General features: G+C 38.9%; 3 protein-coding genes across 3 annotated transcripts in view; 1 reads left to right on the top strand and 2 right to left on the bottom strand.

The window, feature by feature from the left end:
- Positions 1 to 145: 145 nt before the first annotated feature.
- On the bottom strand, positions 146 to 1,986 carry LOC148935414 (spermatogenesis-associated protein 17). Its single transcript, XM_089081425.1, has 5 exons — positions 1,518 to 1,986; positions 1,171 to 1,460; positions 1,030 to 1,111; positions 668 to 926; positions 146 to 521 (listed from the first exon to the last, which is right to left on the bottom strand). Exons 1-5 carry the CDS (start codon positions 1,635 to 1,637, stop codon positions 319 to 321), a joined length of 954 nt encoding a protein of 317 aa, XP_088937551.1. The 5' UTR covers positions 1,638 to 1,986; the 3' UTR covers positions 146 to 318.
- A 152-nt stretch (positions 1,987 to 2,138) lies between these two features.
- Positions 2,139 to 5,102, bottom strand: LOC105425366 (uncharacterized). The gene is made up of 4 exons (XM_011636106.3): positions 4,482 to 5,102; positions 3,928 to 4,138; positions 3,460 to 3,621; positions 2,139 to 2,977 (listed from the first exon to the last, which is right to left on the bottom strand). Exons 1-4 carry the CDS (start codon positions 4,739 to 4,741, stop codon positions 2,795 to 2,797), a joined length of 816 nt encoding a protein of 271 aa, XP_011634408.3. The 5' UTR covers positions 4,742 to 5,102; the 3' UTR covers positions 2,139 to 2,794.
- A 5,797-nt stretch (positions 5,103 to 10,899) lies between these two features.
- Positions 10,900 to 20,175, top strand: part of LOC105434032 (serine/threonine-protein phosphatase 2B catalytic subunit 2) — a 117,375-nt gene continuing 108,099 nt past the window's right edge. Inside the window, exon 1 of the mRNA XM_089082176.1 lies at positions 10,900 to 11,821. Coding sequence (XP_088938302.1) covers positions 11,770 to 11,821 — 52 coding nt within the window. The 5' untranslated portion in view covers positions 10,900 to 11,769. The remainder of the gene's footprint in view (positions 11,822 to 20,175) is intronic.

Below are 20,175 nucleotides of genomic sequence, written 5' to 3'. Positions count from 1 at the left end.
TCAAGAAAATTGTCTTTAAGTTGAAAATTTTCAATGTCCTTATATCGTTAACAATTTTATTTGTATATTTATTTATATTTTTATACGAATATATTTTTTACTAATTATAATCATATAAATGAGGATAAAATTAAGTATTTTCGATAATGTCGAAAGTGATCGTTTTTTTATAGACATAATATATCTGTGATCAAATATCGAAAACATTTAGCTATCCAAATTTTAATTTAAAATTAATTAAATCACAATTAAATTTTGTTAATAAATAAACATTTTCGTCTAAAATTAAATCTTTTCTGCTTGTTTGAATATATAATTTTAAAAGATAAGATTATGGATTGGACAATTTAAGCGAAGTCGATTCAATTGGCAATCCATTTTGTTAATAGTTTCATATAATTTTCTTGAGTGTATAAATGTGAGATTTTGATGAATGCATCTTCCGGAATATTTATTTTTATGTTGATGACCCAAACGTTTACTTTTTACAATATTTCTACTTTCCTCTTTGAAATGCTGATCTACTGAAGCTACAGAAAAAAACGTATATTTTAATTAAATTAAGAAAAAACGGTATGTTCTGTGTACATAAAATTAGAATAGTGAAATTTTTACATCATAAAAATTAAAGAGTACATAATTAATTTAATACATTAATCAACTATACTTCTGAAAATGGATGCGTTTTCGGCTTGCAAACTCTTCTCAAATTCACGAATTTCTTTTTCGCATTTTTCAAAGTAAGTACCGCGAAAGATCAAAGAAGGTTTACGATCGATCTGACAATCTTTGCAGACAAATCTTGCTTTTGGACTATATCGATCATATTCGAGGCACTTTAGCATTTCTTCAATGTACACGAAGCGAGTTCTGTCAATTTTCGTAATGACGCCTGGACGGCACTTTGTCCTTAATAAATGATGCAGCTTTAGGGATATAATGTAGCCATATTTAGATATTAAATTACATGATAAATTATAATATATATCTGCAAAGATTAAGCGTTAGTATTCAGCTTCATTATTTTACTTTGAACAAGATGAACAAAATCCAGAGCACCGCTTTTTGTTCCGTGACATTTTCCGCATGCTCAAGTTCTTCCTGTCTGTATCTATAAAAAAATGGCGCGTTAATAACCTTGCACGCAGTGGAGCATATATGTGAACATACTTCTTCATATTTTCTAAAGTTTCGTTGTTCTTCGTATAAACATTCTTCAACCATCGCTGCAACTGCACGAAGTTCATCTGTGTTTTTCTGGTCCAATAGCCTCTCCAAACAGCTTGGATCCTTATTGCCATACTATTATAATAATCCTGCCACATCTGTTGAACACGTTCGGCCAAATATCGATTAATGAACATTCTGGCACGGTAACCGCGCCAATAGCGTTGCACAATCGTTGCGTATTCGTGGAGTTTACGAAGATAATTGCGGGTAATGATGCCACGGAACCAAGCCTGTTAGAAACTTCAAATAAATATCCATTGCAATGATGCAGTCGAATTATAACTAACCTGGATTTTACGAGCCGCGATAAAGAGTGCAAGTTTCGACGATTCAGCCAAATCATGTCTAATTTTAATAGCATTCCTCAGTTCAACAGGATTAACCGCGAATCTTAACAGCGATGCCATTCTTTTACTTATTTAGAAATAGCTTTTATATAGATATAAATTCAGAAATTATAATGTATTTATACAATACATTTTTCTACTCTTAAAAAAGACATATTAAGTTTATATTTGTTCTAGTTGTAGCAATCTTTTTTTGAAATACTAATTGATTACTTTGATTTATGTAGATCATAATACGTTACGTTACTCCGTATCGTAATGCATGTTATTTGCATTAAAATCTCTTTTCCACGATATTAAATAGCTTTCTCACTTTGCTTACTTCATATTGTAAAAATAATGGTCAGTGTAAAGATTATATGTGTTTTGACAATTTATCAAATGTCAAGCAAGTTAATAGTTGCACAAAAATAATTGTATTATTTCTCCTGATTCCCATTGGATCAATTTTATGTATGACTTAGTATTGACTTATAGATATATCTAGATATAATTTGATATTTTGCAATACAAGCAAATATATTTGGAGAGATCGGAGGAAATTAATAATTATACGAGCAATTTTATATTTTTATACAAGAGTATTTTATTACTCGTCGCGAAGTATTTTGACAGTTGTATATCAAGAAGGTTATGAGTATAATTGTAATAATGTAATAGTATTAATTGCAATTTAAGTACTTTAATTTGCTTTTACATAAACGGAACTTTCTTTATTCTTTTGCTTTTACATAAACGGAACCTTCTTTATTCTTTTTGTATTCAAAATTGTTTCAGATGAATTTTATAAAACGTTCTTGTTAACCATTATTGATAAAGATTATTAATACTTAAAAAGTTTATAAATCGATGAACAAAAATAAAATCAAAAGTGGAAAGAAAAATATTAAACGCGAAACGTGCATTCAATGGTACTAATTTACAAAATATTTTATAAAAAATTGTTTATAAAAAATTTTATAAAAATTATACAATTTTTAAAATACTAAAATTATTATTTTATGTATCTTGTCGAGTTTACAAGATTCTTGCACACACACACACACACACACACACACACACACACACACACACACACACACACACACACACACACACACACACACACACACACACACACACACACACACACACACACACACACACACACACACACACACACACACACACACACACACACACACACACATATATATACGGATTGTATGAAAAGTTTATCAGGTCTTTTTCGTTCGAATAATCATTAATGTATTATGTGTACAAGAATTGCAATAAACTTCAAACCAGCATATCAAAAGGAATGCTACTAATATCAACAGAAAAGCTGATGTTCCCATCACAATCATCAAGGTATTGTTCTTCTTTTGCCGAGTCCTTGACACTACGTGGAAGTCTCGCGACTGCAATAAGAGAAATATTCACAAGTATTATGTATTGCAGCGAATGACGATTACCATAATTTTATCGAGGTCAACAAGTTGCGCGACTCTGCGTTCAAGATTAATTAATTTTTTTTGCTATAGCAGTTTATAATTAGATTTACAGTGCTGCGTTATATGATCATAATTATTCGGTGCAACGACGTTTCTCATTTTGAACATTATAAATACGTAGAAAGTTAAGTGAGTTATATCAGCAATTAAATATGAAATTTGTGAATATGAATATGTGAATTATTGATACGAATTGGCTCGAACTTTTAATTAACTCAAGTATATTAATGGAAAATTATTATTATTATGCCGCGATTGTTACAATTTACGTGCTTGATTGATGTTTCATATTTCATGTCTACAAATCTGCCAATATTGCCAATATTAATGAAAATAAGTAGAGAAAGGAAGATAAAAATATATATCTAAATAGATCCAGATTTTCTCACCGAAATTTCAAGGTTCTGTGTTTTTCGGATAAGTTCGTCCAATTTCTGGCCTCTATCAATCAATTTTTGGACTCCATTCATTAATACGCAACGTACTTCAGTCAATTCTTCCTCTAATTTTGAGGTCAGATTCTTACAATCAATACCCTGATTATATTCTTCCTGAAATAATATCAATTCCATTCTTTATATATGTATCAATATTTTTATATAATTTATCTATATCTATAATATGTATACATACAATATATAAAACGGGCAATGTTATTTATTTTAAAAAAGAAGCTAATAAAATATAAAATAATAAATTTATTATTATTAATTGTCAAAATAAGTAAAAAAGTTTGAGCATATTAAAAATATACCGCTTTCTTTTAGCTTTCTTTTGTAATTATAATAATGTAAAGTTTTTATGAAAAGGTTATTGTGTTATCCTTTTTCCTTTTATAAAATTATTTTCTCACTTACAGTCATTTTCTTCAACGGTTTCGACAGATCATTTTTCGCGACATTCAGATTTCTTGATAGATATACCATCGGTAAGTCTTTATAGACACTTCGTAATCTATGCAAAAATATTTGAGAGCAAGATTCTTGCCACATTGCTGATGAAGGACAATCCGCTTTTAATGTTAAACAGAGATAGTAAAATTCCCCAATTAACATGTGTACCGTGTATCTATGGAAGAATTATTTTTTTATACTCATTGCAGCGTGAATAAAAGAGTAATGAAGCAGCATTAATCTTATCGTGCGTTAATTAATCCATTGCAACCTATTACACTCATTTAACGATTGAAGCGAGTTGCCATAACAAGAAAAATTAATGTAATCGCAACATGATTTATCGCATAATTTAACACGTTCCTCTGAAAAACAAGTTTGGCATATAAAATGCAAAGCCTTGCCACTAGAAATGCATAACTCTAATTACGTTATTTGATTACGCTCTTTGATTACGTATTATTTTCAAATTGAAGCCACCATATTTTTTTATATTATAATACTTCGGAGGCTCTTACCTATTCCGATCGATACTGATTTTGTCATCCTCGACTGTTCTCATGCCGTCGATCGTACCGAGAGTGATAGCGCGATAGATCGGATTTGGATCCACAGAATAATCGGCGACGATCTTGCAGCCAGATTTCTCCCACAAGGCCACCATAACATAATACACAGTTCCGTTCATTTCGGCCAAAAATGTACAATATTGGTTGAGACCGAATGATGGGCGGGTTGTCTGTCCGATTGTGTAGTCTGTCAGACTATGTGTAAGCATTCGCAGATGCCAGAGGCCGTAAACATCAACTTTGCTGGTTATTTATGCCGATTCTGATAGCCCAGTAACGAAAGAAGTTTTGATAAAGCCGATAACAACACGTACATGTGTGCTTCATATGTGTTACATTACCGCAAGTGTTGTCTCCAAGAGGCGAACATGTATTGATCGACTGATTTTCGTCACTTACAGAACTGTCGAATGTTTGCTGAATGTTTCATAGAATTTAACTGATAGTTAATTACACAAATTGCTAACGAAAGCACATTGTTGTTCGTATATATGTATTTAAGAAAAATTTAAACCTGTAAAAAAAATATTTATAATATCATTGTACATATATTTATATATACATGCATACGTACATACACAATATATCTATAAATAAAAAAAATTTATTATTTTATTATGACGTATATTTAATTATGCACAGTTTGTTCGTTGATCTTTATTTTCTTGTTTATTCCGGTTTATTCCGATTACAAATTGATAATATGATATAGTAATCTTTGAAATATTTAATATTTATGAACATAAAACATGAATGTAATAGCATTTTTGACTCTCCTGATATTCATTAATTCTGTATGAATTTATTAAAAATTACACAAATGTTAAACTTTACTTTTTCAATAGCGCTTATCCTGTGTTTATATCCACCTCTGTCTTCTGTTTGATGTTTACAAAAAAAAAACACAAAAGATAAAATATCAATGGAGCTCAAATCTACTTTTATTCACTTTTATTTTTATTGTAATAATTATGTATTACCTCTTTCAATTAATTCCTTTTAAACAAAGATTATTATGACATTATCCACAGTATGATTATTCATATATTTACGTATATTTTCAGAAAAAACGTATATTTGCTCCATCTGGATTTGCATAGTTATGATGCATAATTAAAATAGTTATCAGTAGCAGAGCTATCGATAAAGTAATAAAACTCAATGAAGCTTGAAATAAATGTCGATGTGTTGAATCGTTCTTTGTTGTATCGTGTGAATAAAAAAAGTATGAATTATACTTTTGTATTTGCATTCGTATGCTTAGATATTCTTCGCTGGTGGTACTACAAAATAAAACAGTATTTCGAAGAATATTAACTTTAGATTTCCAAAAACATAGATTCGTCATATAATACATCCTCGTATAGATACCATAATACATCCTTGTACAGATGCTGTAACAGAGATGTAAGAGATACACCGTATATATTTCTACGCAACTCTCTCAGGACTCTCACAGGATTCAAACCGATTCTCGCAAGAACTTCAAAGAAATCTTGTATACAAATGAACTTCTCATTTGCTATTCTTTGTAAATATTTGACAAAAAAGCAATATTCGTTTTAAATTAGTTTTAACAGTTATGTCAAATTTTATTTATTTGTATCAATTTAAATAAAAATTGCGCGCGGATTATATTAAATATCATTAAACAACATTCTGTGAATATTTCTTCCCTTCTTCGTTTAATGTATAAGTTTAAAAAAATAGTTCGGAAAACATTTCCGATTATAGCAAACATTATAACATTAATCCCTTTGTGAAGGATTCAGAAATCTTTACTACAAATTCTCAATAATAGTTTTAACTACATGACGGAAGCGTCTAGTAACGTCGTTGTAGTAAAAAAACCAGACAGAATTTGTGTCTATGTACTTTTAAAATATAGTTTCTTCCCGAAGGGGAGAGCGATTGACTGAATGTCAGGCTGCAGGAATCGCTCCGCGCTTATTTGCAAATTCCATTCAGTCTGTTCTAGGCAGAAGTGAAATAGCGCTCGTGAGCGACGCTGCAAACCGCAAGTGGAATTATCGCCCGTAGTTCCCTTGAGACATGACAAAAGCTATTGATTTGACGTCGAGCTGAGGGAAAAATAAAATTCAGAACACTGTCAATCTGTTACCTGAACGATTCGCCATTGTCGAACATTCCAACCGAGCTTACGATACATGCCATGCGAGATTAATCAATTCTCAAAAAAAAAAAAGGCATGAGATTGTACAGTTTGCACATTTTCACTTGATACAAATATATATTCCACCGTATTGAATATGTAGAGCGGGAAAAAATTTAATCCGATTAAAATCTGAAATAAATTCCTCTGCGAATGTTTCCAGAAACGGAAAAATAAAAATATCAATCAGCCATCAATGTGCAGAAATTCTCGTTTTAATCACAAGTCGTTTCACTACTTTGCGGTGCTCAGATCGCGGAACCACATATGCCCTAATACATGAAAAATAGATTGAAATTCTTTAAATTAACAAACTGAAATCTCTTGTAAAAAATTTTTATCTCGCATCAGACATTGTAATTTTTCATGAATATTTGAAATGATATCATTATTAATTAGAAATATGTTTTGTATGTGTAATATGTGCACATACTACACACACACACACACACACACACACACACACACACACACACACACACACACACACACACACACACACACACACACACCTAGTTAGAGAGTTACAATATTCGTGTTAAAGAAACGATGATCAGCGGCCACTAATTTATTAAATTTTGCGAAAAGATAATCACTGTGAAAAAAATATAAAAAATATTCCGGCTCAGGCGATTACATGAAGAATGAGTTTTGCTTTATTTTTATAAATCAGTCGCATGCAGATATTCAGTAAAATTTATTTTTTATTTCAACCATTAATTCACAATTTTGAACATTCGGTCGCTGATGATGGAAATACGTGACTCTCAATTCGCTATTATTAATCAACTTCTCAATTTTCCAACAGTATTTTTTTCTGTATAAATATTTTTCTATGAACATTTTTTGCTGATTTGCAATCCGAATGGAGTCTACATTTGTCACTTAATCGATATCTGTCAGATACATCACGTAACATACAAAATTTTTCCAATGTGGCTTACCGAAATTGACACGTTGGACTTCGCACTGCGGCTGGACCGTTTCAAACAGAAGAGACGTATATGAAATATGACTTTGTGGCTCAGTTCATCGAAACAAGAAAATGCTTTTTTTGCATAGACTAGCTTGTAAAACCAGTAACTTTCAGTGCATGCAAAATGTCAATCAAATTATAAATTACATTGAAATAAGAAATAATTCTTTCGCAATAAAATAAGATATAAATCGCAAGATAAAAATTTTAATGTTCTTATTCTTATTATTGGTTTATATCTAAAATTTATATGTGTGTATTTTTATATATTCCATTCTTCCTATAAAATATCTGCCGAAATTCTTTTTTAAGAGATAAATGCTAAATATCTAGCTATTTTAATAACAATATATGACTTCTGAATTTTAAACAAACACTATTCAAAGAAGTTATAGCATGTTTAGTTAATAAATTGTATTTTGATAAATAATGAGCTTACTTTGATAAAAAAAAAGAATTGCAGGTTTTAAAAATATAAGAGAATAAATAAGAGACTGAGATATTAATATGTAGGTAATTAGCATTTTTTTCTAGAAATCGCTTTTTTATTATTCTGATAGTATATAAATAACTTTTTTTGTTATAGAAAAATATACAAAATATGTGCTTATAAATGTAATTAAAAATATAAAAATAAAATGCTTATAAATGCTTATAAATGCTTATAAATGATTAATAATGGTTAATAAATAATCAGATCTTTTCAAATAATTTTTTTAGTTAAAAACTTGTCAATCTTTTATTATTTAAGAATTTGTTATCAAATTAAAGATGCAGAAACATAAAAAGTTCAATTTCACTTACTCGTTAATAATTTTTCTTGCGCTTTTTATTTTTGTCATAAAAATTAGATTAATAATCACGCAAAAGATCACGTGTTTGTCAAACTTTGGAAAAAGACTATAAGGTAAAATAATTCTCTTCGTGATTTTCATTTTTTATCTTTTTCTTCATTTATCTAGAAAGAAACTTTTTAATTCTTTTTTTTTTTAATTTTTGATTGTATTAAACGCGGAATTTGATAACACACGTGACAAATGGTCTTTTGCAGTAATCTAATAGCATCTATATGAGTAGGAACGATTTTTTATGCGAATAACGAGTGATGCACAAATGTCGCTGAAGTTCAAATTGCAAGCGATAACGAAAGGTTACCTTTACCAGCTGCCGTTTATACGGAATAACCAACGCAGGATAGAATCATAATATTTTACGATCTCTAATCATTGGTCTGTTCTACCGACATGCATGCGCATGCAAGATCGAACATAAGACTTGCATTATGATTGCGAAACTGATCTTTAGTCGTCGTAGAATATAAATAAAATTGATGGATCAGACAAATATTCGTTCAAGTAATACGTTTTATTTCGCTAAAGAGATGCTGTCTAGCAAAGAACACAAGAGAGATCAGAAATCTTATCCGTGTGCGTTAAAGAAGCTAGCACTTTCGCGAGCGGACGTCTTTGCTAAATCCTTTGCAGAATCCAATTTAATATTGACTAATTTAATACTAGAACTACTTATTTTGAGTATTAAAAGTATTGAACAATGGTGCTTTTAATACTCAAAATAAGTAATTGATCACTAGCATTAATCTTCACTAGCATTAGATTTCCTTCCATTAAAATTTATTAGAGATGAAACTAAAAACTTAGATAACAATTTGTTTCGCTCCATTTTATCAAGTTATATCCGTCAAACAGTAGTGTTAAGCTTGTTTTTTAAATAAAATATTTTTGTTTCCGCATCTATATCATTAATGATATAATAAATATAATTGTACAATTCGCATCTTATATCAGGGAGATTACGACAAAACTCTATCTTAAAAATCGATTACTTCGTCGAGTAGTACTTTTATTATTTACGTCTCTTATAGAATGATTAATTTTATGATCTAATATTATTTTATGATCTAAGAAAATTTAAGCATATCAAATATAATAGCTAATATATACTAATATATAATAGTTATGTTTGTCTTTTTCTGAAAAAAAAAAAGAAAGAAAAACGAAAAGCTGATAAACTACCGTGTGAGTCACACATTTTTCCTTGTCTTATCACGTTCTGTATATGCAAAAGCCATATACATACATTAGGAAACTTAATGTATGAATGTATACATGTTCATCATACTTAATTATTTACGTTAAATAATCTAAGTAAATATATTTTCTAAAATAGGCCTTTTCATTCCTCGAGCTCTGAAATAATTTTTTCCTATGAAAAAAACATTTTTTTTTATTTCGAATATGAGAAGTGCGGCACGGAGTTTAATCGCCCGAGATCGTAAAGAGATCGACGAGAAAGAGGAAAAGAGACAAAGAGATTCCCGCGGTCGGTGGCGCCTCCGCTACTCCGTCGCGACCGGCGGGCGCTCGGGTGGCGGCAGCTGGTGGCGGAGCGGCCAATCGGCTGTCTCGAATGATCGCTGCGCGCGGCGGACTGCGCGACCGTCCTCCTGTCCGCCGAGGAGCCGTCAGTGTGCGCGCCGCGGAGAAGCAGAGAGACAGACATCTTGTAGATAAAATTTAGCGGCGTGGTGCCTCGACCGCGAGTGTCGGTGTTCGCGGTTACGTGTCACGGTACTTCGTGTCGTTACGGTGTCTCGGTCCACGTCGCCGGTCTCGTCATTATCATTGTTGTCGTTGTCTTCATCGTCGTTGCCGCCACCGTTGTCGCCGCCGCCGCCGCCACCGCCGCTGTCGCCGTCGTCGTAATCATACTCCACGTCGTCTTCGCTGCTGCCTTTACTACCGTTGGCTCGATCGTCACCGTCCTCGTTCTCAACTACTGTATTTGTGGTGCGGTGTCGTGCTTACAGGAAGACTCGCTTGCTTCGACTCGGAGCAGCTTCGTTCCTGTCACAATCGAACTATCGCCGTCGCCATCTAAATCGGCCATCGCCGCCGCCGTCGCCGCCGCCGCCGCCGCCGCCGTCGTCGTCGTCGTCGTCGTCGTCGTCGTCGTCGTCGTCGCCGTCGTCGTCGTCGCCGTCGTCGCCGTCGTCGTCGTCGCCGTCGTCGTCGTCGCCGTCGTCGTCGTCGTCGTCGTCGTCGTCGTCGTCGTCGTCGTCGTCGTCGTCGTCGTCGTCGTCGTCGTCGTCGTCGTCGTCGTCGTCGTCGTCGTCGCCGTCGTCGTCGTCGCCGCCGTCGTCGTCGCCGTCGCCGTCGTCGCCGTCGTCGTCGACGCCGTCGCAGTCGTCGTCCTCGTCGCACGGCTCACGCTTGATCCAGCAAACCCGAAGCGAGCCCGCGAGCTCGCTAGAGCCCGACGAGGATCACCCTCTCTCCCTTCTCTGCTCCCCGCCGCTCATCGATACTCGCGTGCACCCGCGAGTGCACGGTCGCGCCTACCCTCTCCCCCCTTTCCCTCGGGGTGCGAGAAGGGGACCGCCCTGTGGAGGAGATCGAGGGAAATCTCACCCGAGAGAGAAAGAGAGAGAGAGAGAGAGTGAGCACAGCTGTCTCCCCTTTTCTCCCCCCTGTCCCCGTCGCATCGGTGGCTCCGTCAAGAACATCCGTGAACACAGTTCCTAGGCACCGATGTGCCGCGCCGTGCGATAACTTCCGTCACCTCTCCGCCACCTTCCCTCCCTCCCCCCGCCCGCCTGTCCGACCGACCCCCCGCCATCCGCGCGTCCGTTCTCTCCCTCTCGGCGGCGTATTTCCGTGCGCGCGTGTGTACATGTGTGTGTATGTGTGGCGGCCGCGCCGGGCTCTCGAGGTGAAAATACCGCCCTCTCCTTCTACCCAACCCCTCCGTATAATACGCTGAAGGTAGCCGCTATCTCGCGCGAGTAACAGCACGCGAGACAAAAGGGAGGAAGAGGAGGTGGACGAGGAGGAGGAGGAGGAGGTGGAGGAGGACAAGAAACAGGACAAGAAGAGAAGGAGGTGGAGGAGAAGAAGAAGGACGAGCAACGGTGCGAGGAAGAAGTGGAAGAAAGCGGAAAAGAGAAAATACGGCGCGGGCGGAGCGCGGGCGCGAGCGAGAAGGACAGCGCGAGAGGCGAACCCGCTGCTGAAGGAGAGAGAGAGAGAGAGAGGAGAGAGGCGCCCACTCGTCATTTATCCTGATACAGCATGACCTCCAACAATTCGCAGAAACTCCCCACGACGGACCGAGTGATCAAAAGTAAGCCAACAAACGATAAGTTAACGTCGCGCGAACGACGCGACGCGACACGGAAACGCAATGCTTTCGCCCGGTCGCGTGGAACACGCGCGATCGCGAGTGCGAGAGTAAGTGCGGATACACAATGACCGAAGATGCGTGCGTGAGTGATTGAGTAAGGAGTGAGTAAGTGAATGAGTGAGCGAGCGAGCGAATGAGTGATGAGTGAGTGAGTGAGTGAGTGAGTGCGTGCATACTATGCATGCGTGCATGCGTGCATGCTTTTGCGGCTATCTCGGTCGGTAAAGTCACATTTGCGTCTTCTCTTCAGTTTTTTTCTTATTTTTTAATTTCTTCTTTTCAATTCAGACGCAACAAATTTTTTAAAATTTCACGCGTCCATTCATAAATTCCAAATTTCAGTGATATCACGAAAAAGCAAAGAGAGGATAGATCTTTGCGCTAGGCGATATGCGGGGGGGAGAGAGAGAGAGAGAGAGAGAGGAATCGTTCGACCGGTTTCGAGTGTTTCGCAAGCGAGCTCGCGAGCTCCGATCTCGCTCGCAAGAAACGGAGTAGGCGCGGTAAAACACGCCGCGTGTCATACACGCGATTGATTTTCTGCCTGCTTGCCAGCCTGTTCGGCGGCGCCATTTCTATCGACCTGGTCCGGCGGCGGTGTTCCGCGTTCTCGCGAGAGCGGCACGAAACCACTGAGCGGTTACTCCGCACTCTCCCGCGATAATTCCCCGTAGTAACGAGATAAATCGACTCGCGAGAGCGAGTTGGGAACTCCGCGTCTCGATCCCGGTCCAGCGGCATTGGATAACCTAACCTCCTAATCTCACGCCAACCCCCGCCATCTTCCGCGGAGGTTTCGCCGCTCCCTCCACCCCGGAGGTCGCGCCGCTCGGCCAGCCTCGTTTCCGCGGGGTCGAGGAACGCGATCGTCTCGAGAGCGCGCGGCCACGCTTCTTCGTCCTTTCCGTCTCTAACTCGAACAGCTGACGCGTTACGCACGCACGCATGCACGCACGCAGGAAACTTTCGCTTCTGTGCACGTCCACGCACGTCGTTTAAAGTGTGGTGCGCTGCGAAGATGTGTCGTTTAAAGAGGCGATATATCAAAATGTTTCCAGGCAACTCCAAAAAGTCGAGTATCCGCTTATAGACACATGGTACTTGTTGCACGTCGCGTATTCGGCGACGAGTTTTTCCCGGATTATCAAGAGAAACGAAACCCGGCGCTATTGTCAAAGGAGTGAGGATGGGAGAGGGGGGAGGGGGGAACGCCACAGTGTGTCACCGAGAACAAACGCGGAAAACGAGACCGGTTTAGGACGCACAGGTGGCATCTCGGGTCATCGACCCCCTCGTCGAGTGGCGCTCCCGTGTTTCTCGTGTCTCGCTCGACCTTTCTCCCCGTCTCTCTTCGTTTTCTCCTCGATTTTTTTCGTTCTTCTCTCCCTCTTTTTTTCCCCTCTACGGTCTAATCGAACGAACGCCTTGCGTCTGCGGTGTTCCGCTTCCGGCTTACTCCGGAGACCCGAATGGAATTGAATGTAGGTCACGAAATTGACAAAACGGAAGCTCGCGCGCGGACATGTGTGTGCGCGCGCGCGCGCGCGCGAACGACTAAATATTTTAACATCACCAGGGGGTAATGTTTCTCTTCTTTTTCTCTTTCTTCGAAGCGTGAGGCCCGAGCCTCGCGCGACCGCTTGTGATATAAATAATTATCTAATCGCCCGTCCGATTTGACGTTTTCAAACACAACGGAGGATTTACGCGGCTTGGATTTTTACGTCGCGTCTTTATCCGTCACCGTCACTCTGTTTCCTTCGCTCTGCGTTTGTCTCTCGAAACATCGGTGGCTTAACCGGGATCGTAAAATTAGTAGCGTAACACGACACCCAGACATGCATCATTCATATTCCGCCGGTATCGATTATGTTAAGAGATAAGTATCGCGATAAGTTCTACACGAGTTACAGGATCGGAAGATGGATTATCCATCCACGGGCAGATGCAAATGCACCAGCCTCTCGCGCATGGATCCACGTGTCGCCGAGGGTCGCGTTTACTTTTCCCCCGAGATATCGGAAAAGAAGTTGAGAAACGCTGGCCGATGTGTGCATTAGGGGAAAGGTCGTTTTAATTTATACCATTTAATGTGAGTATGCGAGAATCTCGAAATGTTTTAACGCGCGCTCATCATAATTGGCTTACAAGGGGTGTGTAAATCCGTCGTCGCGCATATAGAGATCTCTTTGTAACGGGGATGTCCGCGCGACTGCGTAAATAATGTTTCACGATCATAACTCATTGTCGCGACGTGAAAATGTCGTAATTTCTGGCGCGTCTCCAAGAGCGTCACAACTCTTCGATGATCGGTGATCCTTAAGGATATTGCGGTTATATCAGTTAAAAATTATTGAAATTTAAAAACTTCAAGTTTCCTACAAATTCCTTTCTTTTTCCTAATTAATGACAAAATATTTTACATATTAAAAAAAGATACAAAAAGTTTTGGTATTGAATACGTCCTGAAGCTGCAAAATCAAAACAAATCATTTGGTTTATATATAATACGTAGTATATTGTGAATATTGCGCATATCTTGCTATAGTTTTAGATAAATAACTTTTAAACGAGCGAGCAGATCCAAAACTTTTGCACGAATATTTCTAGAGTTTTATTAATATATGTAAAAAATTTAATTTAATTTCCTCATCAAATTTGCAAATAGTGCAAGATGCGATTTTACATGAATAAAGAAATTAAATAGTTTTTAAACTAACAAGAGAATTGCTCAAATTTTGCGTAGATATTCAAATATAACAAATAGAACGATCTATGAAAATTTTATATTTTTGATGTTTGAGATATGACACACATCCTTGATAATCAATTTTTCCACGTTCCATTTTCGTCTCCATCTCGTTCTCCGACGACGTTATTTGACGTTATATTCTCTTTCCTCCGCTTAATGTTAATGAAAAAGGGAAGGGAATATTGCGACACCTCGGACGCCAACGCAATCAACGTGATCTTCCGCGATAAATGCATGCACTTGCTTTGGAAGAAACGCAGTTTCGCGTCTAATCGTTCCACTCGAACGTGCTAAATCGTAAGGAACGATCTTCGCGCATGGCTTATCTCGACCTTCCTTGAGACGCGGAATATCTCCCGCCGATTGGAGCTTCGCTCCGTTATCCTTTCGCGTAACTTCGCCCGCGTCGCCTGAAACGAGCGAGCCTGCCTCTCGCTGTAATTTATTCCGCGAACGTATACTCGTAATTTCGGTGTTTCCACTGCGACGAGATGCGGGGATATAGCGTAGAGTTAAAATTCAGGTCGTCATGCGTTCCAAGATATTTGCGTTTGATACTATAAATCGCTTTAACTCTCCGGGGCGCAACCCCTCTTACACGTGTAATGCGAAGCATATTCTCGAAATGTCTTTGCGTTGATGTTCTCTCCTACCCCCGCGCTCTTTTTGAGAAAGAATCGACGGAGCATTCCCCGGGGACAAGATTGAATTACGAATTACGTTTCATCAAATCGCGAATCGTGTGTATCCTTTTAAACATTCTTGTCTGGGAATACAGAGATATCGTCAGAAATTTGTGATCTCGAATTTAGAGTTTCGAATTTAGAGCTTCGAGGGATCGATGACGATCGAGGGAGATTGGATACGTCGCTGCGTTTGGAAAGTCGCGCGATTCTAGTCGCCGTGACGGGCCGGTTCGGCTTGAGATTATTTTAGGAATCTGACGACACGACACGACACGACGCGAGGCGTCGCGTCGCGGCGCGTCACGTCGTCAATTACGTCGGTCACTGGTTGAGAGAGAGAGAGAGAGAGAGAGAGAGAGAGAGAGAGAGAGAGAGAGAGAGAAAGAGTAGAGCGTTTTCTCTCTCGCAGGGACAATTACCGAATTTAAAAGGCATCGCATTACGTTACGGCGACGGGATCTCGCGTTACCGTGCTAATATTTTTCCAGTCTAATTGCGCCCGTCGTCGTCGCGAGGAGCGTCGACGGCGCTGTATCCGCGCTTGGTCTCAACGATCGCCCCATTTTTTTCCGCGCTCCGGAAATTTACTCGCCGGACCATCGTACACTTCACGCGCGTACACGAGATGCGCTTCGATCGCCACGGCCTTACGGAAAAAGAAATCTCCTGATATAATCCTGAGATCTACCGGTCTGACCGATCGGGTAAAAATTCGAGATATTTGTGAAAGTATAAATCGTAAAACGATGATTTTACGACGAAGGTTAAATGTCGCTCGCGTTTTTTAATAAAGTAATTCTTTTGGTAGATGCTTGACTTTAATATTTTCTGTATAGGAGCAGTGTAATTGACGTTTATTTTTTTTATTATTTGAGTTCTGCTTATACGTGTGATGATTAAAATCTGTCAAATTTGTTATTATTTGAAAATGTATATTTTTTTTTCTAGAAAATAATCTGAATAGAATTTTTCATGTGAACTGGGATTTGTGAATCAGGATTATATACCGATTTCTTCTCCTATCGGGCCGCGGCGGTCAAAGCGCATGCACGTTTCGACGTGAAGCACGATCTCGCGAATAATGTATGACGTGCGTCGTCCGCGTGACGTTTCTACTGCACGGGGAAAAATAACGCGACGCGTCACGATATTCTTGACCCGATGCATACTGATCGCATTAAATATACAGAGTGCTCGGTGCATTTCTGCCGCGCCCCTCTATCGCTCCGTTTCTGTTTACCATTGATAAATAACCCGACGCGTCGCGACGAGTGACAAGCATTTTTTGAACTTAGACCGCATCCTGACTCCGTAGAATCTATATTTAATATTCATCCTTTAGGCGATATCTCTCATCAGACTCCACGAAGTGTAAATACTTTTACGTTATAGAAGCGAATTCGTAATTCTTTAATTGTCTCGTTAAGGGAGACCTTGAACTTCGTTGAACGTATTTAATCATTACAGCTTCCATGAGCTCAATTAGAAAAAAAAAAAAAGGAAATCAATTGCTCGCATCCTTCTGATGAGAGAGACGTGTAGGCGATGCGGCCTGGCGAAGGGAAACGACGTTGCTCTTGAATCCTCGACGGACGATCGGTCGGAGCGCTTGTTAAAGTGAATTATTGACGCTTGCGGAGTCATCTTTAATTAAAAAAAAGCACCTGGCGCGCGGCCTTTCACGGTCGGGTTTCACGGTGATAAGTCTTCCGCCTCACGTGATAATCGTGAGATTCAAATTTTTCGATCACCAAAGTCCTTTCCTGCAAGTGGAAGCGCAGAAATCCGCGTCGAAAACGCGACGATTCGCGACGATTACACTCGATTTATCACGCGTTATCCACGCGTTAAATTTGCTATTCGCGCGCGCGGATTATGACATCGCGTATTTGCATGCCGTTGTATGATATTCGCAATGATATGTGTGCGCTGGTATTGTGATACCGCGTGTTAGCCGCATTAGTTGACGTCTCGGCGGTCTGCGTGTTATTTGCGTTCCTTTAATATCTCATCCGTTCGGGTGGTAATTTACATAAGCACATTCGAAGAGTCTCTAAGCGTTTCAAGCTGTCGTTTAAAAGCAAGAGTCTCAATTAAATTCTCGGCGTATAATCAAACGAAATGCGACCCACGCGAGATCATTTTTTCTCGCTGTGTCACCTATTTTTCTCACAAATCTCACTCATCTCTCTTCGCACGTCACTACTGACTTTAGCAAAACAATATCACATTACTTAATGTAATGTAATTAGATTGCTTAGCGTATTTTTCAGTTATTATTTTTTTTTTTTACTATTATCGAATAGACAACATCAATATAGTTAGGCAAACGTGGGCAAAAAATTTATGGTATAATCGAATTACTTGGAATACTTGATTTTATGACTTCGTCGGTGAATGAATCTTACAGCATCTTATCTAAGAATTAATGACTCAAAGATCACGAGATATAATTCAAGATTATTATTATGATTGCGGATTCCTCCGCGATAGTGCCGTTCTTATCGCGCGTATGTTTCGTGTCCGATTACGTCACGATGTGCGATACGTGTGCGTATTTTGCGTCGCCGACTCTGCAAATTTTTTGGAACAAACAGCCGAGTTTGCCCGCGCGATTAACGTTACCGATCGTGAAATTGTTCTTTCTTATTAACGCTCGATGTTCGCCCAGTGATTCTTTCGGTTGCGAAGCGCGCGATATGAAGTTCTGCGAGACGTGCAGAAATACTTTTTCACACACGAAAAGAGATTCGCTGAGCGATCGGCATGAAGCTTTTGCTTACGTTTCTATGACTTTTATGACATTTCAATTTCCATTTCACTAAATAGACGGAGCACGAGTCTCGGGATCATGCTCTTCAATTAAATATTCTCTCATGAATTTTCGATGTCAACGGCGCGGTCGATAACAGTCTTCTCACAATCCCTGGCGCACGTCGTTCGGCGTAATGTAACGATAACGATTACTCCATCTCATCCGAAGCTTTGCAAAATTCTATTTCGTGTAGAAATGGAGTGTATAGCCGGACATTTGCAGCCTGAGCTTATGAATATTTAGAACATGGATACGACTCCGCCGTGTATATGTGACCCAGGAAGGATATTATCTTTGTTTTCCTACATATCGAATGTTAAAAATAGAATCAAGCCGTACGTTTTGTTATCTTCTTTTAAATAAATTTAAAATATTACTCTTATAAATATTATTTTTTTTTGTACACTAATCTCTCCTTGTCAATTACCAAAAGATATCGCTCTAAGACAGAGATGATTGGAAATCATCGGGATATTAAAGTTGTATGCGAATGAGACATTTTTATAAAGAGGAAACTCGATTCCGAACTAGTTCTGGAAGATCCTTTGAAAAAGGATGACGATTGTGAACACTATCACTCGCTCAACTCGCCACTCATTTGCTCGTTCGCTCGCTCGCTCGCTCAATCGTCGGATTCTGCGCGATGCGACGGCTCGTCATCGTCGTCGTCGTCATCGTCATCGTCGTCGTCGTCGTCGTCGTCGTCTTACGGCCGCTGGGTGGTGTGTAATAATAGATGCAAAATCTCATTTGGCCGGTCGGCCAACTACATTTGGCTCGGCCGCGGTCCACTGTTCGCTCCGCGGCGGGTCCGGCTGGCCGGTGGCGAAATTTTTGTTGACTTTACGAAAGAATAAATAAACAAGAAGCGAACTCGCGTCCGTCCGCTCGTTCCGCCCGGGTCCTCTTTTTCACAACTGCGCCCGTGGGCCGCGTTCTCTCTTTTCGCCCAACGTCGAAGCGTTAAGCCGGACCGGGGAGTTTTATTTTCGTGGACGGGCGAACCGGCTGAATCGCGCGGTCGCCCTTTCGAGACTCGTTTTGCGGATGGATGCGGTATTTGTAGAGACGCGGAAAACCAGATGCGGAAAGGGCAGATAAAGCTCTCGGATTAATCTCGTGTCTCTTCGCCATCGTCTCGTATCGTTTCTTTAATCGTCTTATCGCGAGGATTAAATCGTGGTTGTGTTTTGTTTTAAAAAAAGAATCTAGAATATCGTCGTATGATCATTCAATTCGAGAGGTAACGCTTTTCCATCTGCCCTCGTAAGGACACCTCGCGACACGCGATCGATCGATCCCTTTTATTTTCTCGCGCGTAAAGCAATCATATATATCAATTGTATAAACAAAATATTACGTTTGTTATGTATAATCGCATTATTTCTCGTGGCATGTATATGGGAAAATTTAATCTCTTTCATTTAACCGCTATTTTTGCGCTGAAGAATTTTGATAAACATTGAATCGGATGCTGTCGCGCCGGCGGACAGTCCATTACATCTCGTTACAATGAGTACCCTGTATTTCGTGACATACGTTTACGACTGAATGGCACCCTCAACAGGAACTGCGGCCAACACGTTGTAAACAAGCTGTACTTGCTTTGCATTGCGTTCGAGGCGAAAGTGTGTAAACTATCGTACAATACAATTTACTAATACCCGGCACGTAGCCGAGCGTCGCGACGGGGTACGTCGAAGATTATCGAAGTCTTGTTGAAGTATCTTCTTTCCGGAAGTCCTAGAAATTCTCGTGGAAAACAGATACCGCATTACATTGCGTAAGTTTCTCGGTGGTTAAAGGGTAACCTTACTCTTTCCATACTTTCCCCGATTCGCTCGAAACCAATTCAGAAAATCAATTCTTAGAGATATCTCGATAACCTATTATTTTTCCTAAGATTTATTATTTATGTAATATATATTTACATATATATATTATACGTTTTTATAATATAAAATAAGCATTAATATTCAACTTGATATATTAGTTTATTTTAATACTTTTTGTTCTTTCGATTTTTACTTACCAAACTTAG

This window comes from Pogonomyrmex barbatus, unplaced genomic scaffold, assembly GCF_055798465.1.
Source record: "Pogonomyrmex barbatus isolate J1 unplaced genomic scaffold, ASM5579846v1 scaffold5, whole genome shotgun sequence".
Lineage (NCBI taxonomy): Eukaryota > Metazoa > Arthropoda > Insecta > Hymenoptera > Formicidae > Pogonomyrmex > Pogonomyrmex barbatus.
Note: the sequence above shows the minus strand (reverse complement) of the source record. Positions and strands in the feature narration are given on the sequence as shown.